At 50.5% G+C, this 16360-nt stretch overlaps 3 protein-coding genes across 3 annotated transcripts; 2 read left to right on the top strand and 1 right to left on the bottom strand.

The window, feature by feature from the left end:
• Positions 1 to 532: 532 nt before the first annotated feature.
• Positions 533 to 3737, top strand: MIND_00288800 (General substrate transporter; the record flags this gene model as incomplete). Its single annotated transcript, XM_037359751.1, has 21 exons — positions 533 to 552; positions 598 to 618; positions 671 to 806; positions 857 to 867; positions 1592 to 1604; positions 1653 to 1826; positions 1923 to 1998; positions 2050 to 2082; positions 2137 to 2230; positions 2283 to 2414; positions 2464 to 2588; positions 2639 to 2664; positions 2709 to 2715; positions 2769 to 2906; positions 2951 to 3063; positions 3115 to 3179; positions 3226 to 3278; positions 3328 to 3387; positions 3434 to 3491; positions 3539 to 3575; positions 3624 to 3737. The coding sequence occupies 21 exons, from the start codon at positions 533 to 535 to the stop codon at positions 3735 to 3737; spliced, it is 1506 nt and encodes a 501-aa protein (XP_037224846.1).
• Positions 3738 to 4591: 854 nt separating this feature from the next.
• Positions 4592 to 8176, top strand: MIND_00288700 (uncharacterized protein; the record flags this gene model as incomplete). Its single annotated transcript, XM_037359750.1, has 5 exons — positions 4592 to 5253; positions 5303 to 5486; positions 5535 to 5690; positions 5747 to 7461; positions 7516 to 8176. 5 exons carry the CDS (start codon positions 4592 to 4594, stop codon positions 8174 to 8176), a joined length of 3378 nt encoding a protein of 1125 aa, XP_037224845.1.
• A 5748-nt stretch (positions 8177 to 13924) lies between these two features.
• On the bottom strand, positions 13925 to 15453 carry MIND_00288600 (uncharacterized protein; the record flags this gene model as incomplete). Its single annotated transcript, XM_037359749.1, has 9 exons — positions 13925 to 13935; positions 13995 to 14133; positions 14192 to 14336; positions 14385 to 14456; positions 14505 to 15107; positions 15158 to 15226; positions 15271 to 15298; positions 15344 to 15349; positions 15408 to 15453. 9 exons carry the CDS (start codon positions 15451 to 15453, stop codon positions 13925 to 13927), a joined length of 1119 nt encoding a protein of 372 aa, XP_037224844.1.
• Between the last annotated feature and the right edge of the window lie 907 nt (positions 15454 to 16360).

The raw sequence follows: 16360 nt of genomic DNA, 5'->3' as shown, positions 1-16360 counted from the left end.
CATACGCGGCGTTCCTCGATCCTGCTAACAAGGATGGAGAGGACACGCTACTTAGCGACGAGTTGTACGTCAGATGCGATGTGCGCTTTGCGCCGCCTGCTGCCTGAGTTTGTGTCAGATGAATCCTGAATTAAATGTAATTGTATGTTGGCAGCTGTTGGCATTATTGTCTGAATTTGACGAAGAACCACTGGCAAACTCGAGAATCCTTAACCAGTCTCGCAGGATTCGACTGATTGATCAAAGCTTTCATAAACGTGACGTGTGACGCGTCTGTTTTTATCACTTGGTTCAACCAACCATCATAGCGCGGAGCCCAAGACGAAACTGTGATGCATGTTAGGCCCACACTAGCAATCAACTGCGCTTACTTCGCTCCACTTGCCCAAACTGTTTGAGATCCGGAAGGCCTGGGTCAATTTTATCACTGGGTTTTTTCCCTAGATTCTTCGACTCCCGCATCTCTCGAGGCACCGTTATGCACACTGTACTCTATTCACCGCACGTCAGCAGATCACACCTCTAACTCAAGATGCTTGATGCGCCAGCAAAGTTTGTCTTCTCCTGCTGCAACTTTGGTATTAATGTATTGAATAGCGTTCCCTTCTATTGCCACAGGTACGTCGTCTGACCTGCTTCCTCTCCCGTGGCCCGACGTAGCTGTCACTAGGACTCTGGAGCAGCAGCTACTTAACCCCCCAGGCCGCTCTCGTCGATGTTGCAAGTTTGACCCTCGAAGCTCTCTTACCTTCCGAGATGGGCGTGTTCTTCAACTTTTCGGTTGCGCTCTTCTCCGCGCTGGGATCGTGAGTCGACATAGTATCCTTTATACCAGTAAATGCTGAACCAACACTAGCTTTCTGTTTGGTGCGTATTTCGCTTCCCAGCAAGTTTACTCTCCACTGAAAATTTTCCAGGATAGTAAGTTTTGAGGTTACAACGAATTCAAAACATGCACAACGCCTACTCAGCGACTCTGGAATCATTGGATCGGTGGTCTCACTCGAATTCGACCGGTTTCAGGTCTTCTTCCACCAGCCTGGTCCCAACATAACTGGTGCAATTGTATCAACGGTAGTGATTGTCACGGGTGGCGTGACCCGTGACGGGCCGCGAGGACGGGCCTCCGCGGGTACGGGTGCGGGCCTGGTGCCCTGAACCCGCTGGCCCGCAGCCTGGCCCGCTCGTCCCGGCTAGCCAGCATGCCGGTGATCGGTGGCCGGGGCCGGGGCCTGTCGCAAGACGAGATGTCACCCAAAAACAGTCTGGCCAAGCTCCGAGGAGCCCAGACACCGTCGTCAGGCGAAAGGTCGACGGCAACGACCGGTCAACAGCACATCTGCCCACCATCAAGGTCGGGCGGGCCTCGGGAAAGCGGGCCACCCGCGGCCCGCTAGCCAAAGCGCGGGTACCCGCACCCGCGGCCACGGGCCCGGGTCATCGGCGGGGACGGGTGCGGGCCACCCCGGATTTACCCGCGGGTGGCCCGTGACGAACACTAATCAACGGTAAGCTCCTTTTCGCCAATTTCTGCCTCTCCATCGAGTCTACCGGTCCGACTGCCTGCTGATTTATACTAATGGCAATTTAGTTTGCTGGCGGCTGTACGTGGTCGTTTACGCGTCTTCGGCAGGTGTGCTGACAAGGTTAAGGTTTTTTTCGGGGCCGCAGCTGCTGGTTCATTAGCCACTCGGATCGGTCGGAAGCGAACTATTCAGCTGGGGGCTCTCGTCGCGGTTCTTGGATGCAGCCTCCAAGCTGGCGCGCGAAACGTATCGTACCTTATCGTCGGGCGGCTGATCGCAGGATTGGCAATTGGATGGCGAGTATATTTATCCCTCCGCGGTCTGTCCTATGTACTGACTAATCACAAGTCTAAGCATGGGTGAGCACGGGTTGCGTGCTTTGGAACGGCGCTAAAGACATCAGTTGTTCCATTATACCAAAGCGAAATCTCCCCACCGAAGCTGCGCGGGTTCTTGACAGGCTTAACTCAATGTGAGTGCCCGCAGTTCACCGTGCTCGAGAAGCTTGAGAACATTCTACCAGTCATGATTGCCATCGGTTTCTTGGTTGCGAATTGTGTGTCTTGACCGTCGCGCTATAGTATCTTGCTTCTCTGAAGTCTGCACGCAGGGGTGGGCTATGGCTGCCAGTTCATCAGAAGCAATGCACAGTGGCGCGTGCCGCTTGCCATCCAGATAATCCCCGCCGCATTGCTGTTTGTTGGGTAAGCAGCAAGATCAGCCACCCGTTGCCGTGCCGAAATAAACCACCGTCAGAATGTTCGTCCTTCCATTCTCTCCACGGTGGTTGGTCGACAAAGGACGCATTGAAGAAGCACGGAAGGTCGTGCAGCAGCTTCATGGAGATGGCCATAATCGAGAGTTCGTCGACCTCGAGTTTGCAGAAATGTACGTGCTCTATTCTGGGCGGGTCTCCGCTTCTCTAATCAGACTATAGGCTAGAGCAAATTCGGTATGAACAAGCGCACTACTCCACGAAATTCTCGGACCTGTGGGCGACGAAGCCGATGCTGAGAAGAACTTTAACGGGGATGGCGGTACAAATATGTACCCAGTTCACCGGCAAGTCCAACTTTAGCGTTCTTAAATCGGCTCTGAAAGCATCTGAATAGGAATTAATGTTGCATCGTACTTTCAGGTATGTCAGACTGTTTATGCTGAATAGTGCTGATCAATTCATAGCCAACGCGTGCGTGCCAGGCCCGACGATAACGACCTTGTCAGGCTAACGAATCCTGACAGTTTATGCGGACCTGGGACTGAGTGGCCCCCGAGTTTTGATGATAACAGGAATCAACGGCGCTCTCGGAGCAGTTGTTGTTCTTCTCTTCATTTTCTTTGTCTTGGATCGCGTTGGAAGAAAACCTCCGCTCATTCTAGGTATATATTAAGTTCGCGTTAAAGATTTGCTTGATTTTGTGTAGGGGCCATTGGAATGGCGATCTCCCTCGCGATTGAGGCTGCTATCAACGCCAAGTGGGGAGGGCCAAACTCGAACAACCGAACAGCACAGACAACAGGCGTGGCGTTCATCATCGTATGGATGTTCAGCACAATTCTGGTTGCTGTTTCACTCACCATTGTCAAGATCTTCACCTCCTTCTTCTTCAGCATCAGCTTTGGACCCGTCTCGTGGGTCTACCAGAGCGAAATGTTCGCTTCCTCTCATTTTCGTGTTTCCCCACTCACCTTTTGTTAGTTTCCCAATGCGCGTTCGCGCTATCGGGACCGCTGTTTGCACCTGCGCGAATTGTAGACTGTTCTTTCCATGATTAATTGTTATCTGCTAACGGTGTTATAGGGGCCTGTAACGTGCTTATCTCGCAAGTGTCGCCGCTGGGCATGAGCAGGTTGAAATATAGTGCGTGATTGGGCTCGATTTCGACTGCCATGATAACGGCCACCAGAATTTTATCTTCTCTTTGTCTGCACAAACATTGCCAACGCATTCATTGTCTTGTTCTTGTCGGTCCTGTCTCGGCGTTCTTGTCAGCAACTGATGATCTACGCAGCTTCCCCGAAACTAAGGGCAAGAGCTTGGAAGAGATGGTGATTTTCTTATGTCCAAGGCTTATAAACGCTGCTCAACTGGCCTAGGATGCAGTTTTCGGCGACCAAGAGATACCTCACGCGCTCGAGACGAAGCAAATGCAGAATGTGGACTCGTCTGACCAGGAGAAAATGGCTGATGAGCGCGTTTCTGATGTCTGACATGATAATGGGTTTTATGATATAGTTGTGGCCTTGGTCAATTTGTTTGTTGGTTTGAATCCCTTAGCCTAGCTGAAGATCTTCAAAACAAGCCGACTTGTCATCGAGTTTGCCTCATCTAATCTAATTCTGAGACAACCCTCTCTGTCGTTCCACGATGTCTAAACTGCATGGTGTGGCTCAGCCGGATGCAATCGAGGTTGATACCTAGATTTCACTGGGTCGAAATTTGTGTTGATGGGCTTGCCTAGACTAGAGTGTGCAGGAACCATGGAAGTAAACTTGGTGGGAAGCAGCCTGACGACGATTACGCAGTGTGGTTGTCGCCGGAAGACAGTTCCGGATGAGCGGAGATCGGGTGAAACACCCTAACTAGTGACAGCGGCCACAATTCTATTTGCATTGTGGTTTGTTCCGGCGGAGAGAACTGAATTGCGTGTAATTGTGTGGAGAGAAAGGTGATTGGAAATTGGGTCACGGGACGTGCGATAAGAGACTTCGTGGCGGCTTTCAGGGGATGGACAAGAGAACTGCGTCGTGAAAGTGTCGAGCAACGGAAGAGAGTGAGCGATGGCGTCAGGTCGAAGAGAGATTCCAGGGCCAGAACGCAGCCAGACGTCGAAGCGAAGGCACCCCGAAAGATCAAATAGAAGCGAAGGCACAATTGCGGCGTGGGAGGAAATGGCAACGGGACATGGCTTATGCTAAATGGGGTTGTGGCTTCGGGCTTCGGTTTCGAAAGCATGGCGAAGTAAGATTGGACGAGTGTCGTATATGAGTCTGTGCTCTGAAGGAGAGAATTGTCCTCGTATCTGGTCGCTCTTGGAGCAACAACGACGCCAAGTCCAGGCTTTATGAAGAAAATACTCAGAACGCCGGTCAAAATGATGGATCAACACGAGGCGGTGCGTGACAGCGCGAAGCAGGGCCGTGTGACCATCCAATTCATTCTTGGAAAGGCAACTCATCTCTACCCCGACCAACCTTGTCTCTACGCTATGGACGACGAACGCAGCACGCAAACGCAACAGTACACGACCTTACACGACGTTCCCGCTGCCAAAGTAATCTCCGCCTCCCAATTCGCTACATTACATACCGCCCATCTCCTTGCCCACCCACCCGACGGAGTGCTCTTCCCATTCCTCCATGGCTTGGAGGGCGATAACCACGCTCAGAACACATTCTTTGCGGCTACGGCGCCGAAAGGACCGCCAAAGTTCCGTGGCCTAGTGTGGGTTGTCGCTGAGGAGGAAATGGAGCTTGAGGGGGCGAATATGGTTGACGACGGTGAAGGGTATAGCGACGACGGGTTCAGTGACGAGGAGTCTGAAGAAGACGAGCTAATCGACATGGACATTGACTCTTCTGTCCAAATAGTCGATGGCGACCACCCACCAGTGCAAACACTGGAGGAGGTCCCTGCCACAAATGACGACAATGCCAAACACATGCATCCCGTTCACCATCGAGGTGACCCCCTTGGGAACTCCACGAGCGAGCCTCCTATGGAAATGTGCGTATTCAACCAGTATTTGTGTGTCGTACGATGACCTTGTCTTTAGTGCTTTACCTCCTCCGACCTCCCTTATTCCACCACCGATGACTCCTTCAACCGACTCGTCTACTCCTTCTCAATACTCAGCCCATTCACCACCTTCCTCAATAGAAGATAGTGGCATCGACCCTCTCAACCCACCCTTCCTCACATGCACCTTCCATCCCAGAGAACTAATTCGACCTGTCGAGGTGCATCCTTATATTCCACTCGTTGGCGCGTTTACCGATAATTTATAGCGTCCTCCGTTAACCCACAGTACCCCGCTAGCTGCAGTTAAGAACGCTAGTGCTAATCCTAATACCAACGGAGCTGCCGAAGAAACCGAGGAGTGGGAGTTCCGTCCTGCTCGTGTGCCAGACGGGATCTCATTACGGAACTTTGGGATCCAGGTCGTGAGTCGCAATTCCCAAAAAATCCAGACCCACACGTAATTGACCACAAACGCCAGCCAATCTATGCCACACTATCCGACATTGTCGTCTACTCGCCCAAAGGCCTGTCGGGCTCGCGCATGTTGGTGCCCCTCGCCAAGCGCTTTGCCACTGCGATTCAACGCAAACGTGCGGAGAGACTTCGCAAACTTGGACTAAACGGCGACGAAGACGAAGCTCCGTTGGAGTATAATGTCTATGTCCTCGATGCCGACTCGAGAGAGCTCAAGAAGGAGGTTCCCGAGCTAATGATGCGGGTTTTCGAAAGCAGCGAGGCCAAGACACGGTCAAGATTACTAGACGGCATGCAAATCGATTCTTCTTCTGGCGAGCCAGACGCCCCTGTTGCTGTTCCGCTTCGAGCACATACAAGAGCCGAGACGGCGCCCAACACTGTTGATTTTGGGCAACGGGAGAGAGACGAAATGAGGGAGTTGACGAAAGCTAGCGAGATCTTGACGGTCCGGCGACGATCAAGAACTAGAGCTGCAACCTCTGGATCTGATTCTGATGACGAAGAAGACTTGTCGACAACAACAACCGCAAGCCATTGGCGACCGACTTTGGGACAAGTTTTTCTAGGAAATTCGGGAGATGTTCCATTGAGTCTACCTCTCCAGGCACATCCGAGCGACCAAGTTCCTGATCCACAAGATCCTTTCAACTATCTTCCCACCAACCCCCCTGCCGCGGGAATGGGCTATGATATTTGTGTCGAGTGTCACGAGATGGCTCCGTTCCCTAGTGTGGCTCACTTACGCGCTGCGGAGGAGCATATCGGGATGCTAGAGAGCATGTGGGCAGAAAAAATGCGCTTGGAGGGCGACATCAAACGCGTTCGACCACCACCCAATGCCAACACTGTCATTCATCTCCCTTTCCCGAGCAGTCCACCCAATACCACCCAGTCGATGAACGCCATGTTACCAGTCCTTGCCTTCCTCGAGAAATGCTTGCGCCCTCTCGAAGAGCCCGAGTCACACGCTAACGGTGTTCCCAACGGCAACTCGCATGGAAGACGATGGAGTACATCCCCAGCCCCACCCTCGAGCACATTTTTCTCGTCCGCCCCATCACCCATCCCTTCTCCCCCTCCCGGCGCTACTCCCAGAACGAGAAGTTTGACTAGTCCCACACCACAACCTCCCACTCTACCTGCCCCCCGATCGCGGCCGCTGAAAGTTCTCGTATACTCATCTGACGGGTACACAGAGTCTTCACCGTTGGCCTTGTCGTTGATCATGGCTTCGAAACATCTCTCGTTGCCGGAGGCGTACCTGGAGCTCCAAGTTACGAAGAGAAGAAGTTTCTTTGTGTATCCTGGAGAGGTGGGCATGCTGCGCAAAGTGGAGGCACGGATGAAGAGCGGAGAGCGGGAGAAGGAGCAGTTTGAGCCGCATGTTGCCGCTAATGGGATCATGAGGAGAGCCAGCACGGCTGCTGAGAGTAGAAATGCTCCTGCCATCATTGCGCCGACACCGAAATCACCCAGTCCGCAGCCAAATGGACGACCACCAGCAAAAAGCGTCTCGTTTGCCGCCATGCCCGTTTCCGCGTCGGTTCCGAATACACTTTCGCATCCCCCAACATCTCAGCCGCGCTCTGGACGACCACGAGCTAGAACAAGTCCGTGGTTACCCAGTTTTGGCGACCACCAGTCGTGGTTTAACGATCCCCGATTCGACGGCAGCTTCCCCAGTCGCGTCTTGCCGTTTTTATATCTTGGTAACCTGTGAGTGTCATTGATTCAAATGCTTGATGAAAATAACTCATCACTTGTTCTCAGAAATCACGCTACCAACGCTTATATGCTGCATGCTTTGGGCATCACACATGTCGTCTCGGTCGGCGAATGCGCGCTTATTCCTCCGCCCGGTCACTGCAACGCGCCCACTGCTGACATGTGCGATTCTGGGTCGTGTCGGGCTCACAACGGGCATTTCATAGCTGGGAAAGGGCCAGGCAACCAGGGCTCATTGTGGATGGAAGAACGGGCGGGCCGCATCAAGGTGTTGGATATCAAGGGCGTTTGCGACGACGGTATCGACACACTTGAGCCTCAGCTCGCGCCGATTTGCGACTGGATCGAGAAGGCCCGCCTGGAAGGGGGCCAGGTTCTGGTGCACTGCCGCGTTGGCGTGTCGAGAAGCGCTACGGTGACGATCGCCTATGTCATGAAGCATCTGGAGCTGCCGCTCGTTGACGCCTACCTGATTGTGCGCAGTCGGCGGCTGAGCGTGCTTATCCAGCCGAATATGCGCTTGATGTGGAATTTGTGTGGGTGGGAAGTCGAGTTGGCGAAGGAACGCGCAAGGAGAGCTGGCGCTGCTGCCGATGCCGATGGGGACGCTGAGCAAAAGAGACTGCGGAAGGAGCTGGCGAGGACGTTGACTTGGCCGTTCCTTGCGAAAGAGGTACACGCGCTGAACGAGAAGTACTTGCATTGACCGACTGGTCCGTAATCTTTCTCTTCGCACTTACCATTGTGTTTCTTGTACTTGTTCTTAGCTGTTGTTTCCGTATAGCTGTTGTATATACTCTTTTGAGATTGTACAATTTTCAAGGGTCCATTTCAAGTCGGTTTGCCAAGGTGCTCTGTCAGCGTATGATGGATAGAGGCAATTGTTGGCCTCAGGCTTGGTTCCAAAGACCAGCACATGCTCAAGATAGCCCAGACAGAGGGTGGGACCAACTCTGGGTCATAATCTTCCTGCTTGGGGCTCAAGCCAAACAAGCTCTCCCAGGAAAGAATAGGTTGCGTGGGACGTCCCCTGGGAGGCTGAGCCGTAAGGACCTGCCTGAAGTTTGAGTTCTAGCTGACAATGCCTGATGCAACTTGCCTCTAAAACCAGAAGGCCAAAAGAATATATATCAGAGCTTTTTGTCAGATCTGGTGCTGGCAAGTCCGCTGGGCCGTCGATCAAAAAGAACAATTCAGGTGCCATGTAGCAGGCAGTCCCAAAGTTGGATGTTGTGAAGCCGCGACTGCTAACAATTTTTGAAATCCCAAAGTCGCAGATACAGGCCACTCCATGTTTGTCAACAAGCACATTTTGCTGTTTGTATTGTTATGTTCAGCACTTTGGAAACAGGAAATGCACTTACAACTTTGAGATCTCCATGGATAACCTCATTATCATTGTCAGGGGAACCTCCCTTTCGGCCCCTCGGAGACGATCCCGATTCCGGTCCGACTCCGGTTCCGACTCCGGTGATCGCATCACCGCCTCCGTCAGGCGCATCGCCGCCCCCGCCTGGCGATCCCCCTGGGACCTGGCCTGCGACATGGCGCAGGCATACTGCACGGAGCAACGATCAACCTTGGCGCGTCAAGAGCGCAGTATATAGTTCCGCTACCTAGCAGGCGGACCCTTAGAGTTTCTTCTCTTTGGATCCTCCCCTGCTAGGTCAGCCTCACTTGTATTTGCTTACTTCTATTCACTCTTTGGATCCTCCCCTGCTAGGACCTTGATCTCAGGCCTCCGGGGTTGCCCTTACAATCATGCAGGAATTGCAGTCCAGATGCAATACCAAGGACCAGTTCCTGGCGATTAGCCTTGGGATTGCTCTTAAGATATTTTGCAACATTCCCAAATTTGCAGTAGGGGGAGACAATAACAGGATATGGGGCACCTGCAAGATCATTGCAGATCCCAATAAAAGGCAGAATATTCTTGTGCTGGAGTCTTGACCATACATCAACCTCCCGTTTCATTTTCTATATTATTATATTATAATTATCAGTAGGAAAAAAAAAAATACTTGCCCGTAGGATTTCCTCTTGTTGGCCAGACCGAGACCGACTCTGATCCTGTGCACGTACCCATGGGTATGCCCATGGGTATGCCCATGGGTATGCCCATGGGTATGCCCATGGGCATTGTAACCTGCAGGTTCCTGTAACCTGTAGGTTCTCGTAACCTGTAGGTTCCCGTAACCTGTAGGAGACAGGAACCTGTAGGATACATGAACCTGTAGGTAAGATCATGCAGGCCATCACGGTGACAATCAATGTGACGACGCCCCACCGCTTCTCTTTCCGCAACCCCCACCATCTCCCTCTGGTCGTTTTCCCCGACACACAACCAGACATCTTCTTCCGACACCGAGCTCACCAGCCCGATGGACCGCGCTGAACGATGGCGAGAATAGCAAGGGGTGGGGTGGCCGGTGAGTTGTGTCCGCCTGCATCCACATCAGCTGAAGCCGAGCGCAATAGGCCAGCATGCTCGCGCGGACGTCCAGGCGCGCTGTCGATGGGGACGAATGGCTGGCCTTGGGCCTAGTGATGGCCAAGTCCGGTTCGGTCCGGTTCTTGGCCCATTTTGGCCGAACCCCGCGGACCGCCGGTTCGGTTCAAAACCCGGATTCGGTGAACCTGAACGCCGAACCCCGGTTCGAACCGGCCCCGAACCGGCCTTTTTAGGCCACAAAAGCCCGAACCCGGCCGAGCCCGAACCCGGCCGAACCCGAGCTCCGGTTCGGTTCGGAAAGGCCTTTGGCCGAACGCGAACACCGAACCTCGGTTCGGTCCGGTTAAGTTCGGGTTCGAACTGAAAACCCGAACCGAACCTGGCCATCACTACTTGGGCCGGAAGTGGGGTAGACTCGGCCTGGTGCCCAGGTCGAGCGTCGTGCTCCTTAAGGCCGGCGAATGGCCGTGGGTAGACTCGGTCTGGTGGGACACGCGCTGCAAGATGGCTGGGGTCGGGGGAGGGCGCGGGCTGAGCAGTGAGAGCTTGTGTAGCCAGTATACCATTATTGACCTATAGATTTGTGCATATTAGAATATATATCATCAATATACACTCAATTTCTGGCGCTGACTGTGCGGCCGCTCACAAACATTGCCAGCAATCACAGGCTATAGTAACCTACAGGTTCTTATAACCTACAGGCTATAGTAACCTGCAGGCTATAAGTTACTGTAGGTTGATGTGACCCGCAGGTTACTGCAGCCTGTAGATTATTTGAACCTGCAGGCTTTATGAACCTACAGGCTGCAGTAACCTGCAGGTCCATAAGTTATCTTGCAGGGTTCAATTTAATTGCATTTTTCAGGTTTTATAATTTTGATAGATACTATAGGTTCATATAGTAAGCTACAGGTTGACGTAACCTGCAGGAAACAAGAACCTGCAGGTTAAAAGACCCTATAGTTTCCTGCAGGTTATTGTAACCTACAGGTCAAAATGCCCATGGGTAAATTGCCATGGGCATCCGCACAGGATCAGTGGCGTTCTGGCCAGACCCATCATCAGTCATTCTGATCATTTTGATTGCAACCTAGATGATGTATAAGTAAATAAATAGTGTATTTAATCCTTGGGGTAAGAACATACTCTAATTTTTGTCCCATCATCCCGTGCCAATTTCCCTTTGTAAATATTGGCATTTCCACCTCCTGCAAATGGATATTGTTGGTCTTGGCTAACACGTCCAGTCAAGTCGGCCATATGTGTCTCTGGGTGAGATAATTGCTACACTTTCTTATAAGTATATAAGTAACCAAATCTCTGAAAAATGACTTGCCCAAAATGATGCTTCTTCTCCACTAGATATTTGACTTGGCTAAATTGACATTAGAAACAGTCAACTCAATATGCTTTGCTGAATAATAAGCAAACCTCAAAACTTTGTGTATTGCCTAATAGCATTGTAGCTTGTGAAGCTCCTCCCATTCCATCTATCAAGTTGAAATCTTTGTCTTGATATGAGACCCTAAGGAGGTATTTAGAAATAGATCAATATTTAAATATTAGATGGTTCTCACATGACTGTTGTAGTAAGAGAATCAAAGACATCTTGTATTATTGATCTGTTTGAAGGTTGCTCCTCCCACATTCCTGAAAGAAGACTCCATAACTCCTGGGTAACAAAGGCATCTAAATCTCTCTGCAGCGGTCGGCCTCCTCTGATGATATATTTAAATACTGCATGCTCTGCTACTAAATGATGAAATGGAGGCAGCTCAGAAATAATCTACAATCTTAAATAAATCAGAAAATTAAACCAAGAGAGAGAATAAACCTCAAGTATAATCATACTGAAAGCATATATATCTGCAGGCATGCTTCTTTGTAGCATGGTCCCAACATCAGCTGAAAACAATTCTGGAGCAGAGAACCTCAAAGGCAGAGTAAAGACTGATGCAGCAGCTGTGACAGATTGAAATCCTAATGTGTGGTTGATGAAATTTGTGTAATGCCCAGAAATGACAGGATGAAAGGAGTCATCAATGAGAATTTTCTTCTATATCAAGATATTAACTTTTATTTCTAAAATAATTGTGTCATACTGTACTCAGATTTCCATGAATCAGATTTTGCTCATGAAGATACTGCAGCCCTGCTGCAATCTCAATAGTCTATTTTACATATAAGCAAGATTCAGCTAATTTGACTAATTTACCATTCTGATCTTGGATTGCAATGTTTGAGAATTGGTAGTGAGATACTTTATAATTGTCCCATGATTGCACAATGGAGTTATCAGGGAAGGCAGTGGCCCAAAGTTAAGAGATATCCCTAAGCATTTAAGAATATTTGGATGATCTAATATCATCAGCTGTGAAACAGCCTCCAGAAAATGCTAGTAGTCATAAAGTTGAATTTTATTACAGCAACTAGGGAGACTCTAACCTTGGTGCCATCTTGTATTACATTCTGAGAGACATTTGAATGTCGGCGAAATACTCTAATTGCAACCTGTAATGTAAATAATTTAATTATATATATATCTGCATATCTATGAAAACTCACAGGAGTAAGGCCTGTTTTCCCCTGGTATATATCTGTTGTCCCTCCTGTATCACAAGGATACTGATCCACTTGTGATGCCTCAACTAATATACCCTGTTGTGACATTGTACGCATAAAAGTAGGGCTCTGTGGAAACTCTGAGTCTCCACTCTCCCAGCTTGTTGCAGAACTGAGGCCACTCAAAGATGAACTTGAGGCTTTTTCATCAGAGGTATCTAAAAAAATTAGGTATGGAATTAGAATTGTACCCATTCAAACAGCTTACTTGAACTGCTCTGAGAGCTTCTTAAACTATATCCACCAGACTGACTTCTCTGAAAGTAGACTGATGAGCCAGGGTTGATATTCAGATAAGAGGTGTTTTGTTTTCTATATCCTGTCCTTGACCAATGCTTCTTTTGTCGTTGTGTCTATATAAAGCAACAAAGATGCAAAACAGCTGGCAGCGGAAACAGAATATGCAAACTAACCTCAAACCATGCCTATATGAGGATTCTACCAGTCAGCTCCGAGTCATAATCATTAGATCTAGTTTGGACAGTACCTGAACTTTCTGTTTACTGAGTCCGATATTGTCACTAACTTCTTGATGTTGAGCTTTTGTTGGGAAGCGAGATTGCTGGAATAATGCGAGCAGGACAGATGACTGTTGTGGAGTGACCGAGGCAATCAACTGCTTTTTTGAGGACCGGCCACCTAACCGCGATCGCCGGGACGCAGGATGTGTTATATTAAGCCGGAGAGGGGAGTTGGACTCTAAATGTGGCAAAGTGGGCTGCGCCACAAGGGCATTTTTAGATAGTCGCGGTCCTGTTTGACTATCAGCTCGAAGCGCTGGCGGTTCAAGAGCCCAACTTGAAGAACGTGTCGGCACTGGTGATTCATTAGTCAGCTGAGAAATGATCCATTGACTGAACGCATACTCTGACTCAAGGGCTCCTTGGAATGACTCGAATGAGGGGCCATGGAGGTCAAGGAAAGAACTTATCGGCATCAATAATGTCGACACCACATGGCGAATCATGATTCTCTTCACACGGACACACACATGCTAGATTTTGGCTTATAAGCCATCCGAATTGTGTGCGACTGTAAATTGGGGACTTTCAGTACTAGTGTGTCGAGGGAGACTGAGTTGCCACAAATGATCCCAAACTCATTGGCTGCCAATAACACGCCTGCGACAGCATCCCATGAGGCGCCAAACTCCTTTGACGAGCGGTGCCCTCTCAACCTAGCCATAGAACACCAGCACAAAGCGATTCAGAGGCCCCATGTGATACTGCCCGTTGTTTCCTATCGACAATATTCGCCTTTTGCAGCTTCTGCGGCATTCGTCACCGCATCCAGGAGAGCCAGACCGATGAATGAGATGAAAAGGTAACAGAAAGCATCAAGATTCATGGCCCGACTGCATTGCCTACGACAACAGGCTCAGAAGCATTCTGTAACGGAATAGTCAGGCAATGACCCGCGTAAGTAGCAACTTGAAACCAAGACTGACTGCGATGTACGATGCCCGGCCCCGTCTCGTCGTACTCCTGCTTGGAGACCCATATATCCTGAAAAGTGCTGAGCGAAGCGAAGATGGAGCCGCCGATCCAGACGGAGTATTTGCGGTCAGGCGGGGCGACAACACGGACCTGCGTGGAGATTGAGTCAGGTAATGAAAATCTACCAAGGGTCAGAACTTGAAAAAACCTTCATGCCGGGGGGAGCAAGAGCAGCTATTTCCTTCTGCAGACGGCTCTCCATGCCAGGAAACATCGTGTTCCCGCCAGAAAGGACGATGTTGTCGTAGAGATCGCCACGAATATCGGGGTCGCATCGCATGAGGGAGTCATGACTACAAAGTCATTCAGTGAGGTGAAAATAACAGAAGAAAGTGACAGACATCTTGGTCTGGATGCCAGCGGACTCAAGTCCGAGCAGGGATGGCCGGAAAAGCGCCTCAGGGGCACGGAAACTAATTGTCGTCCATGAAAGCCAAAAAGTACCATGGCAGGGGACATACCGTTCATTGCCACGAGTGAGAACCTGACCATCTGGCAGCTCGTAGCTGATTTCTAGCCCAGACTTGGAAGACTCGGGCCAGTTCCTGAGCTCATCATCGAAGTCGTGGGCCACATAGCAAAACCGCGCCTTCATGTCATGCACGATCTCATGCTCTGCCGGTGTCACTATTTTGTGCCCTCGCTCGCCCAAACCCTTGACCAGGGCACTGGTCACATTCCTCCCGCCAACATCGAGCCGCTGGACCGCATGTGGGAGTGAAAAGCCCTCATAGATCGGCACAACATGGGAAACCCCGTCGCCAGAGTCCATAACAACGCCCGTGGTCCGACCAGAGGCATACAGTGAGAGTGCTGCGTGTGTTTTCACGAAGAATGCGGGGACACTGAATGTTTCAAACATGCTGGTCGCCATTTTTTCTCTGCTGCTCTTGGAGTTTAGTGGGGCATCGGCAAGCAGGACCGGGAACTCTTCCGGAGAGACGCGAAGCTCTACAGAGAAAGTGTGGCGCCAGATCTTCTCCATGTCGTCCCAAATGGTGACTTCGCCGCGCTCGATAGGCCAGCAAAGAGACAGAACCCCTCGTTTGGCTTGAGCGTAGTCACTGGGAGACCAAGAGCTATAAGTCTGCATAAAATGGTGTTATTCACGCACCCAATGTAGGAGTCTTTGTTCCCGAACTCAATCATGACTCCGCGTTCACGCGGGCGGCCGACAATTGACCTTGCCAAGATTAGACTACATAGAAACCCGCAAGGATAACATACGGGAAAACCGCTTGTGGGGCATCATCGCCTGCTCCTCGTTAATATTCTGGGCGGCAATAATGCCCTTGCATACCAGCAACTATCGGCGAGTTAGAAAGGAAGCCGAGAAAAGACAGTTTTCAAGTTTAAGAGCATACATCCGGCTTTAGACATTGCTGAACCATTGTCGAGCACAATCGTCATGGTTGTTATGAGTAAAGCTGAGACGATTCAAGGCATCACGAGAATATTTGGCAACTGTGTTGACTGCGAAGAAACAAGGACGGCGCCTTAGGGTCACACAGGTGACATAGTGACACGTTCCGGGCCGGCGCGCCGCTACAGCAAATTCCAACAATACATGATTCGACGAGCTTCAATAGAACACTAGCAATGGGCTTGATCCTATTGTTGCCTAAGTACTACCCGCATTTCCCAGCTCCGCCTCAATCTGTTTCCTTGTCCTCAACATTCTTCTAGTAACAATTGGCGTTAACACCAATTGGCGTTGACACCAATTAACCCTAACCCATAACCAATGATCCAACAGTGCGTGTTGTTCAAGTCGAAGAGCCCACCTACAGCCTTGGTCTACAGCTTTGTGCGACAACGCCTTCTCCAACAACGGGTTGCACTACAGCAGTGCAGATGTACTGCCGCTCCCCTTCGCACGTTGTCCATCAGACCACCGTCACACCGTCTCTTGCGCTAGACGCGCAGTAACATCCGGAAACGTTGGGTGAAAACAGGTTGACGAGGAGGAGAGGGAGGAGTTCGCAAGGGTGGCGAATAAGTTATCTTGTGAATCGACCGCCAGCGATTATCATCATCAGATGCGCCTTAAGCAATGCCACTGAGCAAAATCACCGCAGTCTCATAGTCGCGAAAGCCAGCAACATTGAAGGTTGTTCCAATGAGGACCAAGGAACTCTTGAACTTGGTCAAACAGTAGAGAAGCATGTTCTACAACCATTGGAAGGTTAAGATACGCTGTCACTCTCGAGACAAGTAGTGTCACACCTTTCCCCGACTAAGTATCCTGCTCATGGCGCCGTCCGCAAGCGAGCTCTACACTAGCCGCCTCAAGTCCCCCGAAGACGGAATCCCCTTG

Source organism: Mycena indigotica (assembly GCF_014461135.1).
Source record: "Mycena indigotica strain 171206Taipei chromosome Unknown Mind.scaff0002, whole genome shotgun sequence".
NCBI classification, from domain to species: Eukaryota; Fungi; Basidiomycota; class Agaricomycetes; order Agaricales; family Mycenaceae; genus Mycena; species Mycena indigotica.
Note: the sequence above shows the minus strand (reverse complement) of the source record. Positions and strands in the feature narration are given on the sequence as shown.